At 40.8% G+C, this 21,154-nt stretch overlaps 1 protein-coding gene across 3 annotated transcripts in view; it reads left to right on the top strand.

The window, feature by feature from the left end:
• SYTL5 (synaptotagmin like 5) overlaps nt 1-20,910 on the top strand; it is a 261,585-nt gene extending 240,675 nt beyond the window's left edge. For all 3 annotated transcript variants that reach the window (XM_082717896.1, XM_082717897.1, XM_082717895.1), the window contains 5 exons: nt 7,196-7,304; nt 8,734-8,869; nt 12,266-12,474; nt 13,394-15,575; nt 15,683-20,910. In XM_082717896.1, the coding sequence (XP_082574022.1) occupies nt 7,196-7,304; nt 8,734-8,869; nt 12,266-12,474; nt 13,394-13,536 (597 nt within the window). In that variant the 3' untranslated portion in view covers nt 13,537-15,575; nt 15,683-20,910. The remainder of the gene's footprint in view (nt 1-7,195; nt 7,305-8,733; nt 8,870-12,265; nt 12,475-13,393; nt 15,576-15,682) is intronic.
• Nucleotides 20,911-21,154: the final 244 nt, after the last annotated feature.

Below are 21,154 nucleotides of genomic sequence, written 5' to 3'. Positions count from 1 at the left end.
TCCCCAAAGGGAACCCAGGGATAGTAGTTCTAAAACAATGTTGAGTGGAAGCTGGACAGCAACACATGCATCGATCATCAGCAGCAACACAGTGTCCACGACAAACATCGTGAGGTCTAAGTATCATCATTTCCGTTGTATCTGAGATCGAGGCTCAGAAGCTGAACACAATTTTCTGGTAGACTTTTAGAACTACGGACCTCAAACTTGGTGTAATCGTGGGAAATCTTTGGGAAGTATAATTGGGCTGTGGGTAAAATTAATAATAAAATATAATAAAAGCCCTTAAACATAAAATAACTGCAGACCTCTGACTAACATAAATATGATAGGAAGCACAAAAGTCACAAGAAATAAGTCTGCAATAGTTTAATATTCCCTTGACATTAACTGTGGGAAATAATCAGTCATTAAACATGGAGTCTCTTGGAATGGAATGAAAAGCCTTACCATGAAGGATAGCACTTAATCTGACTTCAGCAGTCTCCTGGCACTTGCTTCCTTTTGTGTGTAATAGATGGGCACCACAGACTCATAGTTAGAAAATGTCTAAGACATTATATGAAGCACGATGTAGATGAAGAACAAGTAACGTTCATTTTAGTATCTGAAAATAACTGATCTGTCATAAACGTAACATTAAAGCACATAGGGGCTCTTTGGAAAACAGCTTGGAATGTTCCAGTCAGTTTCCTGGAAATGGTGGAAATACTTGCCCTGGGATGTTATCTAAGCTCTCCCAGGTGCATCCTCTGTGCTTAGGGACCAGGCACTTTCCAGGCAATCACCTTCACATTGCCACTGAGTGATTTCATTTTCTGTCATAAGAGATAGCTCTCAGGCTGCTCAAGGTAGAAAAGTTCTGATTGAGTGTAACGTCTGGAACTCCTTGGTCCTCTGCCAGATCCCCCTTGCATTCCTTTAACTGTGACTATTGGGAGTTTGGCCTCCAACAGCCTTCACCTGAGACTGTTTAGAAGACTGTTCCAGACTACTGTAGCTTTTTTCATGAGCAGGGAGTCCAAAGCTCCTAGGAGCTTACGTACTACCTCTCACAAGGCAGCCCTTTGCCAATAACCCATACACTGGGGAGTCGGAAAGCCCAGTTCCCTTACTGAGAGTGGTGCGGGGTAAGGGAGTGGTGCCCCAAGGCATTACTTACACTCTACAGCTTTCCCATCAGATCAGGCTACCCTGACCCTAAACTTCATCTTTGTCACCCCTTCCCTGGTCTATCCTGGGAACAATTCTTTTTTTTTTAAATTTTTATTTTTTATCCTGGGAACAATTCTTAATAAGGCAGTGTGTAAGAACCCTCACCTCACGGTGAGCTTCTGAGGAACCCCTTAGAGGTTTGTGTCTTTTTTTTTAAGATTTTATTTATTTGACAGAGAAATCACAAGTAGGCAGAGAGGCAGAGAGGTAGGCTGGGGGTGGGGAAGCAGAGAGCTCTCTCCTGAGCAGAGAGCCGTATGCGGGGCTCGATCCCAGAACCCTGAGATCATGACCTGGGCTGAAGCACTGAGCCCCCCAGGTGCCCCTAGGTTTGTGTCTTTAATCCCTGTCATCTTTCTCTTCCAAGAAAAAGATGACACATAGAGGCACACATGTGGTCTTTGACCCATGGGGGACGTGCATATGTGTCTCTGACACATACAGAGGAAAGCCCGCAGAGTCAGCCTTGTTTGAGCACCATGCCTTCCAGAAATGGGAAATGGGGAAGACAGATGCAACATACTCCGTAGGCTGCCTTCTCTTATTGGTGGCTCATCCTCAGGCTGGGCTGGGCTCTCAGTGCTGGGGTATCAGCCTGTCACTTCGTTTTCAGTCTCCTGTCTCAGCCCCTTCAAGGCAGTAGTCACTTCAGCAGCTCTGGATAGAGTATGAGCAGCCTTGGACACTCCATGTTTCCTTCTAGATTATCAAGCGGGAGACGTGAAGTGTAAACTACAGGGACCAATTTCCTTAGTGACAGAGGATCAGAATCAATAGTCCTTCGGTGTTCGGAAATACTGACATCCCTTTGCAGTGGGAATACTGGAAAGACACAGTGCCTTATTTCTTACTGACTCTGTGTTAGCAAATGTCCTTTGACACCGCCTTTGGTTTTGGTACGTCTTATCGCCCTAAGCCAGTGGGGAGGCTGGGGCGGACAGAGGAAGATCTCAAGCTGTCAGGCGTCCTGTAAAGTAGTTTCACAGTATGACTTCCATTTTACTGCATGATATGAGACTGTTTATTAGCTGTAACTCATTATCTCTCTGAAAGGCATATTAGGTAGTTAGACGAGAAGGGTTTGTCAGTATGAATTGCCTTTCATGTCTTCCCAGAAGGTGCTATTATAAAAACAAGGAGCTTTGAAAATCACCGGCAAGCTCGAATATTTTCCAAGTAAATCTGTGCTCTGCCTTCAGGCAGAGGGTTGATGCAAATTTCTGTGAAATTATTCCTGAGCTGAAAGGCTCTCTGTAACTGGTGGTTTGGGCAGACTCTTGTCCGTAATTTATTACCCCCACTGTAGTAGACCTGAAAAAGTACAAGGAGCTCTGCTTCCAACACTGATGTAATGTGGATTGCTCTTTTGAAAAGGCAGATAATGGGGGTTCCCTGGTGACGCCACACTCCCTGCTCAGATACCCTCACTGGTTCCCTACTGCTTTTGCATATGGTTTGAATAAATCTTGACCCATCATCCTGGCACTTCAGTGCTCCTTGATATGGCCCCGCCTTCTGTACCAGGGGAGGATGTCAGTGCTCTACCCGGATCCCCAACATTATTCGTATGTGGCTCCCCATGGCTTTTGCTCACACCAGCCAGCACCTGTCCGTCTTCATAGGAGAGGAGCCCTCAGGGTGCTGATGTGGGCTTGGTCTGTGGTCATGAAGAGGCAGAAGAACCTGGGTATTTAAGTTTTCTGAGGAGTGGAGGGCAGAGCCCTTGTTCAGTAACTGATGGCCGAAGGAGTGTCATCAACACTTCTATTCTCTTGTCTCTGGTTGAGACAGCGCTCAGAGATGAGATCTGCCTTGTTCGCAAAGCTCCCTTGCGGAACTGAGAAAAAGCTACTCATCATAAACCTTTGCTTGATATCACAACTTCTTAAGCCTCCTTGACTTTGTGGTCCCATTTCCCCACTCCCCATCCCAATAAAACACACTAAGATAAATTTGTGTCTTAGGGTCTTCTGGGCAACCTAGAGTAGAACCCCGTTTTGTCTTCCTTGCTACCACCTCCCTTCACACAAACCTCTGATCTATTAAACCTGACTCCCCGCCAGCTTTTAAACACAGCACAGTCCCAACTGCATTTTGATATTAGTGTTTTCTTAACCCAGGCTGACCTTCTTCCCATCCTCTATCAGTCATCCTATCTCCCATTGGGATAAAGGTCACCCCTTTATCCCAATCTAGGTGATTCTGTCTCTTCCCACAGTAGTTTCTTTGTACCTGTATTGGAACAACTGTCATCCTTTGTCAGAACTGACCTTAGGTCAGTTCATAAATCCACAGAAATCACACTTACACAAACATACACCCCGAGTGGATTTCTTAGTCATTTATTTTAACTTAAACCAAATACGCATTGATTTTCAAGTCTTTGAACATAAGGATAATTCATTTGGCTTGAGGATAGTTTCGGTGATTAGAATTCTGTCCTATCTTCCTGGCTTAAATTCTGACCCTAGTGCATTCTAATCAGTAGTTTCTAGTTTGAGCTTTTCTAAAGTACAGCAGGAACTTGAGAATGCTTTCAAAGTAAACCAAATATAAAAGCTTTCTAAATATTCATTATTGTTTTTTAATCTTTTATAGCTTCGAGCCCAAATGTAATCCAATAGCAAATTTATTTTCAAATACTTAGTTCTTTGAAAGTATTCGGCTTAATGTTTATAGTAGTAGCCGTCTTTTTGCATTCTTTAGTTTACTGATATTAAATTATATAATTAGAACCACAGACATGCCCGGCATAGAGAACCTGGGAGATGAATGCAGCTGGCTTTTGGTGAGCATACAGTTCAACTGACAAGAGTAGGCATGCATGGTCTCTTCAGTGGGAATAGAGAACATTAATCTGATGAGTCAGTTAAGGACAGATTTATAGAGCTTCTATTGAATATATGTCTCCTGGATAGATTGAAAGCTCAGTAAGGTCTGTGTCTTATATGCCCCTGCAACACTTAGCAAAATGCCTTCAAAACATTACTACAAGAAGGCATCCCGTATGTGATGATAGGATTGAATGAGTTTAATTGAATTGAATTCTACATTTTTCAGAGCAAAAGGTGGTTGAATGATGTAAAATGGTGGTATGTCAGGAGATGAGACATTGCCTTGGAATTTCCTTGCAAGAATATCAAAACTATCCCAAGATATTAGCTATGCACAGGCTGTAGAATGACTCCCTTCCTTGAATTTCTTTTGTATATGATTATAATGCTACAAGTCTTCATCTTTATTCTTTTCTACTCTTATAAGTTTTCAAGACTGTATTTATAGAAAATCACCAGTATATTTTAATTAATATAAGCTAAAGACCAATGGAACATTAATAAATCCCAGTATTGGATATTCTAACCTCTACTGATATGCACACACCTGCATACATCACTTTTTCCTACCAACATATTTTCCCATCCAAAGCTCTCAGCTAAAAGCAAATAGAGCCTGCATTGGTTAAATTTTATAAAGAAAACTACTCTAAACCTTAGTGGCTTAAAATGACAATTTCTTATTGCTCATGATTCTGTGGAGTGACTAGGCTCAGTTAGGTAGTTCTCATTGAAGGTCTCTCATTTGGTTGCAGCTAGATGGTAGACTGAGGCTGAAGTCGTATGACGGCTTGACTGGGCTGATTGTTCGAGTTGGCCATCTCACACTTTCTGTTAGCTGCCAACTGGGAATTCAGCTAGGACTGCCAACCAGAGCATCTACATGTGGCTTCTTTCTGTGGCTTGGGCCTCAACACCATGGGTACTCAATGGGAGCATCCCAAGGATGTTCATTCTAAGAGAGGAAGTAGAAATTGTTAATCTTGGGCTTGGGGCCCAGAAACTGGCACATTGTCACTGGTGCCATGCTCTCCTGGTCAAACCAATTACAAGGTCCACTCAGACCCAAAGAGAAAGGATAAACACCAATGGGCTGTAGCTCATTGGCTATAGCACTGAAAAAGTAATGACCTTTTTACTTTGCTATAACGTCCATTATAACTTTCCATTTGTGACATTCACATAAAGTAAAATGTACTAAAACTGTCAAAACAACAAGAAATGTCCTTTTTACAAGGCATGTGACTTAATTAGATTAAAAATTAGATGGATAGTCTGTTTCACTGTCTAATCTCATGTTTGCCCCTAGCAAGAAGGTTGAATAAAATACTTCAAATGATTTTCCCACCTTTACTGATTAAGTTTTATCACCAACCAGGAGGAAAGTCAGGTAAGGATTCCTTTGCCTGGTTTCCATCATCTTTGCTGAGGCTTGAATAGCCTTTTGCTTCTCAATTTAGTTTGGAGGTTTCTGAATTCTTTCGGTCTACCCTCTTGGAAGACAGTAGTTCCCAGCACCCAGGAGCCAGTTCCTGAAGGAAAGGCCAAAGAAAATATACTACTTTTCTTACCCCTTTTATAAAAAGTCAGTTGAGTTGACTCCATGGCAACGAGGAGACTTACAGAACAAAGTCTCTGGGTATGTGTTCACATTGAATTTCTGAACTGAAACTTTTGATTTTGAGATGATTACAGAGCCACATTCAATTGTAAGAAGTAATACAGAGAGATCTCATGTACCCTTTACCTAGTTTTCCCCAATGGTAGCATCTCGCAAAGCTATAGAGCAATGCCACACCTGGAGTGATGACATTGATACCACACACCCATCTTCTTCAGACTTCCTCACTTCTCGTGTGTGTGTGTGTGTGTGTGTGTGTGTGTTCTATGCAATTTTATCACATCTGTACCTTTATCTATCACTATAGCCAAGGTACAGAACAGTTCCATCATCGCAAAGCTCTCTTGTGATCTTTTATAGCCACACCCACCTCCCTCCTGACACCCCTCCCTACCTCCAGAGACCACTAATCTATTCTCCATATCTATTATTTTGTCACCTCAAGACTGTCATTTAAATGAAATTGTATGGTACTTTTGAGCTCGCTTTTTCACTCGGCGTAATTCAGTAGAGGTGCATCCAAATTGTCTTGTGTATTGTCTGTTCATTCCTCTTTACTGCTAAGCAGTAGTCCATGGTATGGCTGTACCACACCTTGTTGCACAAGCCACCTCTCCTCTTGAAGGTCATCTAGTCCATTTCCGGTTCGGGGCTAGTCCACAGAAAGATGATATGAATATTTGTATACAGGTTTTTATGTGGACATAATCCTTCATTTCTCTGGGATAAATGCTCAAAAGTGCAGTTGCATGGTTGTATAGTATCTGTATGTTTAGTCTTACAAGAAACTGCCCTACCATTTTCCAGAGTGGCTACCCCATTTTACATTCTCACCAACAATGTTTGAACCAGTTTTTCCACACTGAATTTTTTTTAAAAATTCCAGTGTGCCCAGTGTGGAGCTCAATGAGGGACTTGAACTCATGACCCTGAGATCAAGACCTGAGCTGAGATCAAGAGTCAGATGCTTAACCAACTGAGCCACCCAGGTGGCCTTCCACATCAAATTTTAATCATGTGAATTACAATATAGCTTTGAATAATTAGTGGCTGGGCAGCCCAATGTGAATCACGCATTCCTGGCTATTTCCCCCTCTTGGTCACTTAGGAAAGCTTTGAGACATTAAGAGCAGACAGGGAGACATATCTTCTGGAGCTGTTCTCCATGGCATCTTTATTTGTGCCTCATACCCCGAACTCTATGTTCACTGATGGGTTCTGGTCCTCCTTGCACCACAGGCAGTCAGCAGCCACTGATGACCACACATGTGTCATATATCTCCTCTCAAATTCCTTTTATTTTAATGTTAAATGTTACACACAAATACCTTTTGTACAAAGAATACGAAGTTTTCTGGCCTCTCTCTTTTCTTATCTAAGGCATATCTTAAACCAGTAAGTGCTAACAGTTGAATAGGAATGGACTGTCGTGTTTAAACCAGCAAGTAGACCATTCAAACATGGACTACAAAATAATAAACCAAACATTCTCACTTTTTGTCTTCACCTGTCTCCCTTTGGCCAGGTGGAATTCGCTGCAGACATAGGCCTTCACTATAAAGGAGAGCTAACAGTTGTTTTACGTTACATCCCCCCAGAGGAGAACCTGATGATTCCTCTAGAACAAGTTCAAGGTAGAGTAAAAATCAATGACTTTGACCACGGGCATTCTGTGTCTAGATGTATGGTAACAGGGATCAGGAATTGGTTGGATTATTTTACTTTGGCATTACACAGATGAAAATGTATAGGGTTGGGTGTCACTGTCTTGGAAGAGAGTTGAGAAGTATGTCCTACAAATGGGGAAGGGGGCAGGATCTTTATGAGTAAAAGGCAAAGTTTATACTGAAAACCAGGCTCACTGGTGGCATTTGTTTCCTGGAAATCCCAGAGATCTAGGATGTTCCCCAGGATGGAGAGGGGAGGTGGGGAGGAGTACAGTCTGCGGAAAGGAGAGATGTAAAAAGCTGCTGTATAGATTTCTGACAGTCACAGTTACTCATGGAGTCTGGAGGAAGAAGTTAACCTAGAACACAGGATGTAAAGGAAAAATCCAGATGGAGTCAACTTTTAGGTCCTTTTGGCCTTCTGCCATCAACTGATCCAAGCAGCCTTCTCCAGCCTTCCATTCACTGTCACCCTCTTCAGTGTAACCCTGTGCAAGTAATTCACTGCCTCTTCGCCTCTTTTCCTCACTTCATAGGGATAGTGCAAGGATTAAATAGGTTCATTCATGGAAAGTGCCTAAAGCAGTTCGGAATAAAGGTGGTGGCGGTGGTTATTACTCGCGTTGAGCCATTTCCTCAGAATAAAAATGTGACGTGGGGAGAATTGTCTCTCAGTCAAAAACGTAGTTGTGCCTGGGCCCTGTATAGCCTTTGGGCTGGCCTTTGCACAGTTCTAAATTTATAAGACAAAAACACCCAAGAAGGAAGTTACGGAATTTTCTCTTTTGGAGTCTTGGCACTTCTGTGTGGCTTTCTCTGTAGCTGTTCTCACTGAGAGCAAGAATATGGCTCAGGCAGCTCTCAGATTCACTTCCATTTTGTTCCTCTATACTCTGTAAAAAGGTACTCCTTGTTGGGAAGTATTTATAGTTTTACATTTATTTGTTCATTTTTTTTTTTTTTTGCAACAAACACAAATGAAAGACCTATCCAGAGCACTGGGTGTGGTGCAAAAATAATGAATACTGTTGTGCTGAAAATAAATTTAAAAAAAATTTACCCAGAAAAAAAAGATAAGTATATTTTATGTAATATGGCACTAACTTTGAAAAAAAAAAAGTGTTTGTAATAAATATATTAAAAATTACATAGAAAAAAAAAACCTATCCAGAAGGAATCTGGTGGGGTAGAAACATTTGAATAAATCATGGAAAAACACAATAACATAAAGGCCCAGTTCAGTCAGCAAATGAAATAAATCTTGGCAGGTTTTCTTTGTGAATTTTGAAATGGAACCCATGATTTCTCTCTCTTCCCTTCTCTCCCTTCCGCCTCCTTCTCCCTTCCTTTCTTCCTCCCTCCTTCTCTGTCTCTATCTTTTCGATGGCTGATGCAGGAAAGAAGACCTTCAAAAGGGGAAAGAAGAAGGAGTCATCCGTAATCTTTGGAGGAATACTGGAAGTGTTGATCAAAGAGGCAAAGAATTTGACAGCGGTGAAGTCAGGAGGCACTTCTGATAGCTTTGTGAAGGGGTAATTTTGTTCTAACTCATCTTAGAAGATACTTAATGGGAGTTGAGAGGTTCTGTGACCCATGAGACAGGGTTGGCTGTGAGAATTCTGTGTTCATCTTACTCTAAATGGACAAGGAGAAAGCTACCCTTATATGCTGGCTTTTAGATCCGTAACAACACGAGGCGAGGAGGCTCCTAATTCTAGTTTTCCCCTTGCTTTCAGCATATCTCAGGATTTCCCATCATTCTCACCCTCAATACTGACAGATTTTCCTGTGAGATTCATTTCTCAAAAGAGGAGAAAATATGATTTTCTCTGTATAATATATTTATATTGTGCTTTGTTATAATTTGGTACTGGCAATAAACAACAACAAGAATATTGGATCCTTCATATTTTGCTCTCTTAGGGGAAATTGTAAAAAGTAGAAATTTCAGAGCATCCTCCCCGGAGATAGTGACTGGAGAGTGTTTTGGGGACGGCATATTTCTTTTTTCCAATTTTTTTTCTTGTGCTTGATTTCTAGTTTCATAGCATCATGGTCAGAATAAATGCATGGTGTGATCTCAGTCTTCTCAAGTTTATTGAGGCCTATTTCATAGCCTAACATGTGATGTAGTCTGGACAGTGTTCCATATGTGCTTGAAAAGAATGTATATTCTGTTGTGGAATAGAACATTCTGTGTACATCTGTCATGTCCATCTTGTCTAATGTGTCATTCAAGGACACATTTTCCTTATTTATTTTCTGCCAGGATGCCTATCCATTGATGTAAGTAGGGTGTTAAAGGCCCCTGCTATTGTATTACCATTAATTTCTCTCCTTATGTCCATTAATATTTGTTTTTGATATTTAGGTGTCCCAATATTGTATGCATAGATAGTTACAATTGTTATACCCTCTTGTTAGATTAATCCTTTTAGCATTATGTACTGTCCTTCTTTGTCTCTTGTTACAGTGTGTTTAATTAATTTTTTTAAATTTTAATTCGGTTAGCCAACTTCTACTACATCATTAGTTTCAGATGTAGCATTCAGTGATTTGTCAGTTGCATATAACACACAGTGTCCATCATAGGGATACCCTCCTTAATGCCCATCACCCAATTACAGTCTGTTTTAAATTCAGTTTGGTCTGATATACATATTGTTTTTTCCATCTGCTTTTTTTTTTTTTTTTAATTTGCTTCCATTTGCATGGTAAGATTTTTTTCATCCCTTCACTTTCAGTCTTGTATGTATCTTCAGGTCTGACTTGAGTCTCTTATAGGCAGCTTATAGATGGATCTTGTGGGGTTTTTTTGGTCCATTCTGCCATCCTCTATCTTTTGGTTGGAGCATTTAGACCGTTTATGTTTAAAGTAATTGTTGCCATGATGTGCTTGGAACTAGAGGGTATTACACTAAGTGAAATAAGTCAAGCAGAGAAAGATAATTATACGATTTCACTGGTATGTGGAATTTAAGAAACAAAACAGAGGATCATAGGAGAAGGGAAGGAAAAATAAAATAAGATGAAATCAGAGAGGGAGGCAAACCATAAGAGACTCTAAACTATAGAAAACAAAGAGAGTCCCTGGAGGGGCAGTGGGTGGGGAGATGGGATTACTGGGTGCTGGGCATGAAGGAGGACATGTGATGGAATGAGCACTGGGTGTTGTATGCAACTGATGAACCCCTGAACTCTACCACTGAAACTAACAATACACTATATGTTAATTGAGTTTAATAAAATTTTAAAAATAAGGTAATTATTAATAAGTAGACACATACTGCCATTTTTTCATTGTTTTCTGGTTGGTCTTGTAGTTCTTCTCTGTTCCTTTGGTTTTCTCTTGCTCTCTTTCTTTGTGGTTGATGAGTTTCTGTAGTGTTATGTTTGGCTTTCTTTCTTTCTTTTTTTTTTTTTTTTGGTCTATTTATTACAGGTTTGGGGCATGAGGTTAATTCTTTGGGTCAATAGCATTATTGTTCCTCTCATCAATCCTTCTTAGAAAACTGTAATTGACTCTGTAAGAAAAAGAGTCAAACCTTTACCCTCACATATTCTAATTTTGGTAAAGCCAGTGATAAGGTGAAGCAGATATCTGGGGCTTTCCTGCTGGTCAATGTGTGGGCCTGAGTCCCAGTTCATCTGTCCTTCATTTTTTTTCGCAATAGTTTTAAGCACAAAAGAAATGCTTTATTTGGATCCTATGACTACGATTTGCCTCACCAGCCCCACCATCCTGTTCAGGCCTCTTCCTGCCCACTCTCTAATGGGATGAGGGAATAGCTCCTCACCTATGGCCTCATTGTGGCCTTGCAGGGGTGACTAACATCTTTTGAAATAGTTTTCACTGTATCATGTTGAACATTTACAAAACAGAGATAATAAAGGATGATATCTTTATTCTATAATGAAAAAAAGGCCAGTGACTTTCTAGTAAATTCTCTCTCTAATTACACTTAAATATTGAGCTGATCTTAAAGGAACCTCAGGGTTTTTTTCTAAGAGTGCATTAGAAAGGGGGCACCTGGGTGGTTCAGTCAGTTGAACATCTGACTCTTTGTTTTGATTTGGGTACTGGTCTTGGGATCCTGGGATGAAGCCCTGCATAGGGCTCTATGCTCAGTGGGGATTCTGCTTGAGATTCTCTCCCTCCCTTTCCTTCTGCCCCTCCCCAACATGCTCATTCTCTCTCACTCTCAAAATAAATAAATCATTAAAAAGGAAAGAGAACGTCAGAAAGCAAAATTTCTTTCTCTCGCATGTATACAAAGACAAAGGGTAAACCATCTAGGGCAGGTATGAAAGCATCATGATAATTAGGGACTCTTGTTTCTTCTATCTTGGTGTGGTATCCACCTCATGGCCAAGATCACTGCTGGAGTAGCAGCTATCCCATCTAAACTCCAGCTGTCAAGACAATTCTCAGAAACTGCATGCAGAACCACTTTCTATATCCTGTGGGCAGGATCTTAGTACATTGGCTCTGCTGGCTGCAAGGGAGGCTGGGAATGTAGTCTTTATTCTGGGCAATCTTGTGCCTAACTTTAAAAAAAAAGAGTCTTTTTAAAGAGTAAGGAGAGAATGAATATCAAGGGATAAGCAGTCTCTTCTTGGTACATGAAATGAAATCTTAAGTGTTGCAGGGTGTCTTCTTTATTGTAAGTACCTACTACAGGAGATATTTTCATTTCAAGAAGAGGGAAGGACCAAATAGGATTAGAAAGGAGAGTATAGGCATTTTGCTATTGTCCTACTTAAACAATAAAATCTTCCACTTAAATCTAGATGTAAGCATATAAGTACCTTGAAGGAAAAATGAAATATACACACAGAGGCACCAAGAACTACGGGGAATGGAAATAACTACTCAAGGAAGCCATTTTCTGTTTTCCCCGATGGCTTGATTACATTTTCTCTTGCAGCTACCTGCTCCCAGATGACAGCAAAGCTACCAAGCACAAAACTCTGGTGGTAAAGAAGAGTGTTAACCCTCAGTGGAATCATACTTTCATGTTCAGCGGCCTGAACCCCCAGGATATAAAGAATGTTTGCCTAGAACTTACTGTCTGGGACAAGGAGGCCTTTTCCAGCAACATCTTTCTGGGAGGAGTTCGTTTGAATTCTGGAACCGGTGAGGGACTAGGGGACCCCAAGTTGTGTGTGACTAGTGGTTCCTGTAGGTTAGTATGTAGGAGATGTACATGTAACTTCAATGTTTATATTCAGTCCTTTTATAAAATATCACACTTTAGTCTAAGTGAATGTCAACTACTTTCGTGGGTGTTGGTTCAGGTTTTTCTCAGGGGAGGATCACTGAGACAGCACAGGCTTCTGACAGGGGAGAGAATGATTCCCAAGATCAACTTTACTTCATCCTCTTCTCAGATGACTCACTGGTTGAATTGAAAGGGAACCCATTTTTCTCCCTAAAAAATAACACTAATGTTGTCCAAACAGATTGTGGCAACATGCCGCTGATGTCACAAGACACGGCCACAACCGGGCAGATTGGAGGGAAATGCAGAGCACAGGCAGCACCCAAGACCCTCATTATCCCATAACTTACGTCAGACACAGAGGGTCGATGTGCACTGTGGTCAGTACTGTTAAGAACAACCCCACCTGTGTGGTGCTATGCATAGTTATAGATTAAGAAAAACCAAAAATATCTATACCACTAAACCAAAAAGTCCTCAGGTTGGAGAAGCGGCCTTGTTAAAAAAGGAGAGCCCCAGAGCCCACTTCATCCTTTTCTTCTGTCCTGTTACCTCAGTCCCAATGAGCCAGCTTTCTGTAAGACTACCCGAGCAGGGGAAGAAATGAGCCATGAGGGCCATCCTGCTTTGTTTCTCATTATCTTGGCAGAAGAGAGTAGTACCAACTGGAAAGGGAGTCTGCCATTCTAACACTACTCACTAGATAGGGTGAGTGAAAACAAGCCAATGAGGGGCTCTGCTCAATAAGGCCCCCTCAGAGGTTGATAGGTGTCTTCTAGAAGATCCAAACATTTCATCTGTGAAGGGTAATGCTCCCTTGTCCCTTTCTCTCAGGTGTGAGCCACGGGAAGAGTGTGGATTGGATGGACTCTCAAGGGGAAGAGCAACGCCTGTGGCAGAAGATGGCGGACAATCCTGGGACTCCCGTCGAGGGTGTGCTCATGCTCCGGTCCAGCATGGGGAAGTGTAGGCTCTGAAGGTACCAGTCTCCAAAATGAGGCCTCGAGGCACTGTCTGGCTGCTGTTTGATCCCAGTATTGGTCTTGCGACCTAGGATTCTGCTTCCCTGCCATTTTTCACCTGAGTGTATTGGGACACATGAGTAGAGATGTCCACGTTATGAACATTTAGGGTCTCACTGAGTGTCTCAAAGAGCATGTACCTCTGTGTGTCCAGGGACCAAGGCCTTTTTGATTGGATGGTAAAAAGTGTGCCACACTGTCCTGTCAATGGCAAGTTATGCAATGATTCATAGACTTCATACCATAAGGGAAATGGTATAAGCTTCTTTGAAACTACGGTTGAAATTTGGAATCCCTAAACTTTTTCTATTACTGAGTTATTTTACATTTCCTAAAATGGTTTGAGGGTTAAAGGGGCCACTCATTACGTAGTTCACTTGAAGAGTAAGAAGGAATACTGACTACGCTTTCCTCACCCTGGGAATTCCCATAATCCCTAAAAGGCATTGTGGGGATGGTTGCTTAGACAAGGAGATGGCCCTGTTATTGTAGCAAGCTTGTGGATTAACCAGGTAAGTTTTCAAGATGAACGGACAGGTTTTTCTATGGTGATTATATAATCTATAATCTAAATCAGCCCACTTTTGAGAGTGGAAAGAACTAGATCTTTCGATAGAACAATAGTTGGATCGACCAGGGAAAATAGAGACATGTTGTCACCCTAATTATGACTTAGGAATTAGAGGGCTCTGTTGTAAATATCTATTTTGTAAAATATTCTAAGCCACTGACTACAAGGGAATAAGAACTAATGTACATTTTCAGCCCCTGCATGTGTCGTATCTACTGATATCCCACTGGTCAAAGGAAGTCATATGGCCAAGCCTAAAATCAGGAGGCAGCGAAATCTACTCTGTTCACGGTGAAGCCATGACAAGCATGAGGATCCAGGAAGGGAAGAAGAATCAGCAGTTCAGTAGTTCAATCTACTTTACCTTCTATTACCTGGAATTCCAGGTGCGTCAGCCACCAAAGTTAGAGGCAAAGATAGTTAATGTTGAAAGGTACTTCAGACCTGGTTCCTCATTTTGCATGTTCCAAACCTGAAGCCCCTAGAGAGCTAAAGGACTTGCCCAAGATCGTATAGAAGCCATGACGGTATCCAGACTTAAATCCAGGGTGTGACTTGTCAGCCAGTGTTCTTTCTACAGTAGCCCTTGGCATAATCTTACACTTCTCAGGGTGGATGGGAGGGCAGAGATGAAGGAAGGTGAGCGGAGTTGGGTTATTTCAGTATGAAGTACCTGCCTCTCTCTTCTTCTGGAGTCCTATTCTAGCCCCTCAGTTCATTTTTTCACTTGAATTCATATAAAATCTTCAAAAAGGTAGAAACAGAATTTTACTGATATAAAAGCTAGAATCATCTTCAGGCTTATTCAAGCTATTTTTTTTCCATATTCTGAATTTCTTCCTGAATTTTAAAAACTGATATAAGAATATATTTAGCATTGTTCTTGGGAATAAGCAGTCTTTTTTCAATATTATTCAAAAATAGGCTAATTCTCAAAAATTGAACTTATTGGTCAGTTGTAGCTTAGTACATAGGGAACATTTTTTTTTTAAACTCAACACCCATATCCCTGTGCTACTCTTCTTAAAAACAGAAAGCTAAAACTGTAAGATCATCACTACTTCCTATATTGGAAAAATTAATTGTCTTCAGACTTGATCTGACTCATTCTGTCTGCAGTGACATTTTTAGGGCACATGAGAGGGTGATGTTGGTGACGTCTGGAGACCTCTCCAGTGTAAACAAACTAAAGTATATTTTATTCACTAATCACAGAAGTGGCAAAATAATAAATTCCAAAATGTATACCTTGGACTCTAGATGAGCATAACTCTATGAGTTTAGACCTTTGCCACTTTTAAAGCAATTCTCTATATTATGTTTTTAATAAAATTCAATATCTAACTGGGTCTTTCCATAATGCAAAAACCCAAGTATGCAAAAGTCCATCAGAAACCTGCAGTGGTATTCTCAGAAAGAAAAGGTGAATTGAAACCATATGATAATTGACTCTCTCTGCTTGACTTATTTCACTCAGGCTGAAAATAAAAAATAAATTAAAAAAAAAAAAAAAAAAAAAAAAAAGAAAAGGTGAATTGACCTTCAGGTCACTCTGTTTTACTAAGTGTTGTGTACAAGTACAAATATTTTTAAATATATGTGAATGGCACAAAAGTTAAATGGTTGAAAACTGCGAGAAGTAAGTCCGCCTTCTTTATCTTCCCTAGCAGAAATGATTGATAGCCTCATTCTTTCTTCTGGCTATATTAGATGTTGCATTATAGGGATATGGCACATTGATTTAACCCCACCTATCAAATGCCACATTAAATATGGTTAACTTCCCTACCTACATTTGGTGGCTTTTCTGAGCAACCTTTCAAACATCAACACTTCCACAATCAAAATGAGGCATATGTATTATACAGCCATTCCACTTTGGGGTGTTTATCCTCTAGAGGTGGATATAGATGTGAGAAATGAGTAAGTACCAAAGTATTTATTGCAAAAGATAGGAAAGATCCAACAGCCCATCAGTAGAGGCCTTATAATATCATATATGCCTACTTTCTCTGTTTCATTAGTCTCCCTCTCCTTATCTGCTGAAGATCGCTCAGTGAGAAACTCTGGATTCTCTAGTGCTTGTTCTTTCCTTCCTCCTCACTTCAAACACCCCCTCGGGCATTATCATGTACCATGCCTCCATGGGTTTCTGTGCTTATAACTTCACACTCGCAGCTCCAACCCACACCATTCGTCTCAGCCCCAGACCGAGATCCAGCTGCCCATATGACATAGCCAGCAGGACAGTTTGTGTTTTCAACAGAGTTAAGACTAAACTCTTCACTCCAGCCGTCCTCTTGTACGCATTTCTATCTACTTCAGTACATCCTGTCTCTCTACCTCGTACCTTCCTCTACCCAGTCACCATATGTAATAGAGTTTCAGCCCAAGACAGCTCACCCCACCCTGTGTCAGCACAGTTAAAGGCACAGAGGCTGCTCTCCAGCCCAGTTCTCCGTATCACCTTCTCAGAAGAGACCGTGGCCTTGCCTGGAGTGTCCTCCTCCCTATTTGGAGATCTCGGCCTTCAATGTTCCCTCAGATGAATCAGACAAGTTGTAAAGGGCCGTGGGCAAGCTTTAAAGCCTGACTTTATCCATTCAGTTTGTCAACAGCACTTGCAGGACACATGGAAGATTATCTTCCCGTTTCATTCACACGGTCATTGGAACTGGAATCATTGGGATGCAGATTTTCCAGGTCACAAAAATGCCAAAAGCGAAGCTATTTTGCGGGACTTCATATTCCTGGCCTCTTTTTTCCTTAATAAACTTATATGAATTTATGACCAATGATCATTAAGTATTTAACTAACTAATGGATGAATTGAACCTACCTGATTCACAGTAATAGGGGTCTCGTCATCGCCTGCTACCCTACGGTTTCCATTTGCTGGGGGAGGAGAAAGTTATGGACGAAATAAGGTCAAACCCCACTTTTAGAAACAGAAGAGATTGAAATATCAAGTCACCCCAGAAGTATCTCAGAGTAAAAGCCTATGGCATTTGGGACTGTGATCAGTGTTTATTTTTTGTTCTGTATAGATATTTCACATCACACTGAGCATTGCCCTTAGGAGTTGGCAGAATGGCTTCCAGTGGCTTCCAAAGCCATGGAAATTGGGCCACATCAAGGATTCCAAAGGATTGTCTGAGTCATCTGGAGTGTGAATTTAATACACTGATTCCAGAGCATTGTTCCAAACCTACTGAATAAAATCTCCAGGATTTTAGCAAGCTTCTTGGGTGATTCTAATACAAATGGATCACAGTTTGAGAAACACTGCATTAGAGGACAGAATAACTCCACTGTATTCTTTGGGCTAACTCTATGTCATGAAGGCAGATTGGATTTGGTTAACCTGGACATTGCTCATTGCAAGGCAACCGTGGTGAGGTGAAAGGAGCCTAACCTCGGACTTAGAAGATGTTAGCTCAGGTCTTGACTACTTATCAACTGTGTGACCTCGGTCAAGTTAATTCTCCAATCTAGGCCTTGATCTATTTGCCTGTAAATTAGGACTAATTGGGTTAACTTGGAGTTACCGAAGATATGAAATAAAGTAATACATGTAAATATGCCTTGTAAATTTTAACGCACTGGCCGGGGGAAAGGTCATTGGTGAGCTAGTTATAAAACTCTGTGGTTCATAATCTCTTAGGCCCTTCTTTTCCTGAAGGCTTCATTAGGGCTTAATCATTCCATGTACAGTGAAGTGGTTTCAGTGTACAGCAGAGATATAAGAAAGAATAAAAAATCCTTATTTTGTGCCATGTGACCTATTGTGGGTGGTAGTAATTTATTTATTTTAGGCTGGAATTTCCTGCTTCATCTGACAAAATGATAAATATTTCAAAATGTGTTTTATTTGATGGACAGAAAAACTGTGGTCCATTTTTTAATAAGTTGTGGAATCTGCAAGCAAACCATGTTGTTGCACCTTTCCTTAATACCCTCTTCCATTGGGAAGACCAACTCTTTCTGTGGCCCATTGCCTAGCCTTCATGCCATGGAGATCAAACCTGCCTTCCTCCCAGGGATGTTGTTGAGAATCATGCTTTTTATTTGCAGAAGGAAATGTACCATTCTGTTGAAACAAATTCCACAGAAATAGAAGCCACTGTTGTCATTATGAGGAAAGCATAGTGTTTCAAAGATTAATAGTCGTACCTCATTTACCTCACGAGAATTCATCAAGCTATTCTGGTAGAGAGTTCCTTTCCCACTTGGATAAGGGATGTGGAATATATAGTTACTATTGCCTGTAGATTACAAAACACTCACATAGGGTAGTAGATCTTCTCTTTCTCTTTAGTAGTTCAGCACAAGAGGAGACTTAGCTCTGCTTTCCTTTTTTCCTTGGTTGAGGCAAAAATCAATACAGCAAACAAATAAAATATTATTATAGTTAAAGCAGAAGTTTAAGTCATTGGCATTTGTGAGGGGAAAAAAGTCTCCTTCTAGAAGGGCAGGGAATTAGATGTGTGTTTGAATCCAAATATTTTGTTTCATCCCTTTATGGTATGATCTGCTTACTTCAGGGAAGGAATCTCATGCCTCCTTCCATGCATTTTTTTCTGCTTAGCCAAAGATTCCTTTTGTCTTAAGAAAGTTGAAACTTGTTTGTGCCAATCCATGAGAAGGGATGAGGCCCAACAATATAACTTTTAAAATCTTTCTCATTTGGAAACGAGGAAGGGAGGGAGCCATTCAGTTACAAGGCAGATTATGTCCATCATTTATGGTTCTTTTTTATCATGTCCCCATATTCTTTATTCATAAATGGACATTTTGAAGAGAGATCATTGGTTTCAGTGGATGTGAAGAAATAGATGTCTAGGCTTTCTTGAATCTTTTTGCTTTTGACCTCCCTCATTACCACCAATTAATCTTTCCTTCTTAATTCCTAAAGCTCTTCTTACATTGTCCCTCTGACTGATGGAGTGGTGTACAAGAATCTCAGGAGATGCCCAGAAGCCTTTTTTTTTTTTTCACATGGATTAATGGAAATATTAATTATTAATTTTCTGCTTTTTCCTTTCACTTCCAAACCCAGCTCCCTAAGAGTCATAGATTTGCAAAGCATCTGAATCCACAAAGCCAGTTTGCAGTGTTGGATGGGGACTGTCTTGGCTACTTTCCAGGGTGATAAGGGGCACGAAACATCCCTGAAAAGGTAATGAGGTATTGAACTTCTCTAAGGAAAAGTACAGTATTATGGTATTTCAGTAGGTAAGTGAGGAGGGAACCCCATGCCTGGAGAGCAATTCATGGTTAATAAATTTCAAGAAAGGTCTCTCTAGAGGCAAGGTTTTTGTTTTGTTGAGTAGGGAATACAGTGTGGGCCAGACATGAATTGCTAAGGATGTAGGGAAAGGAGAGGGCAGTTACCTTCATTGGGGGTTTCCATTGTACCTCTTCCACCAGGCAGGTGTTCCTCAAAATAAATGCTATACAAATATTTAAACAACCCCTTAGAGGGCACCATATCATCAGGGCAGAAATGGGCCCAACTGAATGCATTAGATCCCCATCCCTACATTGAGGGTCGTTGTCACAAGCAGGTTAGGGATTTTGTTGTTGTTGTTGCTTTTTCTGGGCGTGAAGATGAGTCTAGGAGTTTAGCGAGCTGGAGAAGGAAGGTTAACACTTCCAGGACCCTGAGAGCAGCTAAAGATGACTGGGTCACTGTGATACTGGAGCGGAGGATCTCCTTGTGAAGAAATAAGAGGGGTAACGTTCCAAACAGCCAAAGACTGGGTCTTCTACTTGTGAGTCTGTTCATTCTGCTTTGTCCCTGGCCCCTACCTGCTTTAGCTGTCCATTTACTCTCCTCAAATCCTGCTTGGATAGGAAGCTGATCTCTTGGTTCGCTTTTGAATCAGTAAAATTTTATTGATCATTGCAGTATTAGATCTACAGAAAAGTGAGCAGAAAGTACAGAGAGTTCCTGTATCCCACTGCCCCCTCCCCTGCAAGTTCCTCCTCTAACAAATCTCGTGGTGTGGCACATTTATTGCAATTGGTGCATCAGTATTGGTACATCATTATTAATTAACATCCATAGTTTATATTAGGGTTCATTCTTGGCATTTTACAGTTCTGTGGGTTTTGACAAATGCAAATGTCATGTATCTACAATTACATCATCATGCAGAATAGTCTCGGTGTCTTAGACATCCCCTGTGTGCCAACCTGTAGCAACCACTGATCTTTCCACCATCTGTAGTGTCTTGGCCTTTTCTCAGTATGTCATAGAGTAGAAATCCTACCGTCTGTGGCCTTTTCTGACCTACTTGTTTCACTTACTGATGCATTTAAGGTTTCCCTGTGGCTTGTTGTGGCTTGATTGTCCATTTGTTTCTATTTTATTTTTTTAATCGTAGCAAGAGCACTTAATGTGAGATTGCCCCCTCTTAACACGTTTTTAGGTGTACAATGCAGTATCTTTGTTTTCAAGTAAAGAGCAAAGGATGGAAAATTCTAGGAAATAATAATGTGTTTTAAAATCCCCTGGAGATGACGGGCGGGCTCTATGCATTGTGCTAGTTTTCGTGGTTCTATTTTTGACTCCAAACAATTGTTCCTATCCACTTGTCTTGCTGGGTTCAGTGCAAAATTGGTAACAATACTTAAATGTGTAACGTGCCTACTTTTAAGCTTCTGTATGGAACATGCTCCCCAAACCAAAGCTTTGTGCCACCCTGTCCTTGCTGCAAAGTTTAATGTCTTTTCCATTAAATTCACTTTCCTAATATCTCTAATGTGTTCTATTGCAAGTTACTCCTGAGTTCTTGAAGATGGCCTGGAGACCCTTGAGGACTCATTGTATGTCACCTGTTTCTCCTGTTTTTATACTTATTTGTCTTCAGATAAAAACACATTTGCTGAACTGACACACAGATTGAGTGAGTAGGTTTTGTTTCTAAGGCGAGGTGATGTTAAACACAACTCTTCCCTTTTTTTAAGATTTTATTTATTTATTTGTCAGAGAGCTAG

Source organism: Mustela nivalis (assembly GCF_964662115.1).
Source record: "Mustela nivalis genome assembly, chromosome: X".
Taxonomy (NCBI): domain Eukaryota; kingdom Metazoa; phylum Chordata; class Mammalia; order Carnivora; family Mustelidae; genus Mustela; species Mustela nivalis.
Note: the sequence above shows the minus strand (reverse complement) of the source record. Positions and strands in the feature narration are given on the sequence as shown.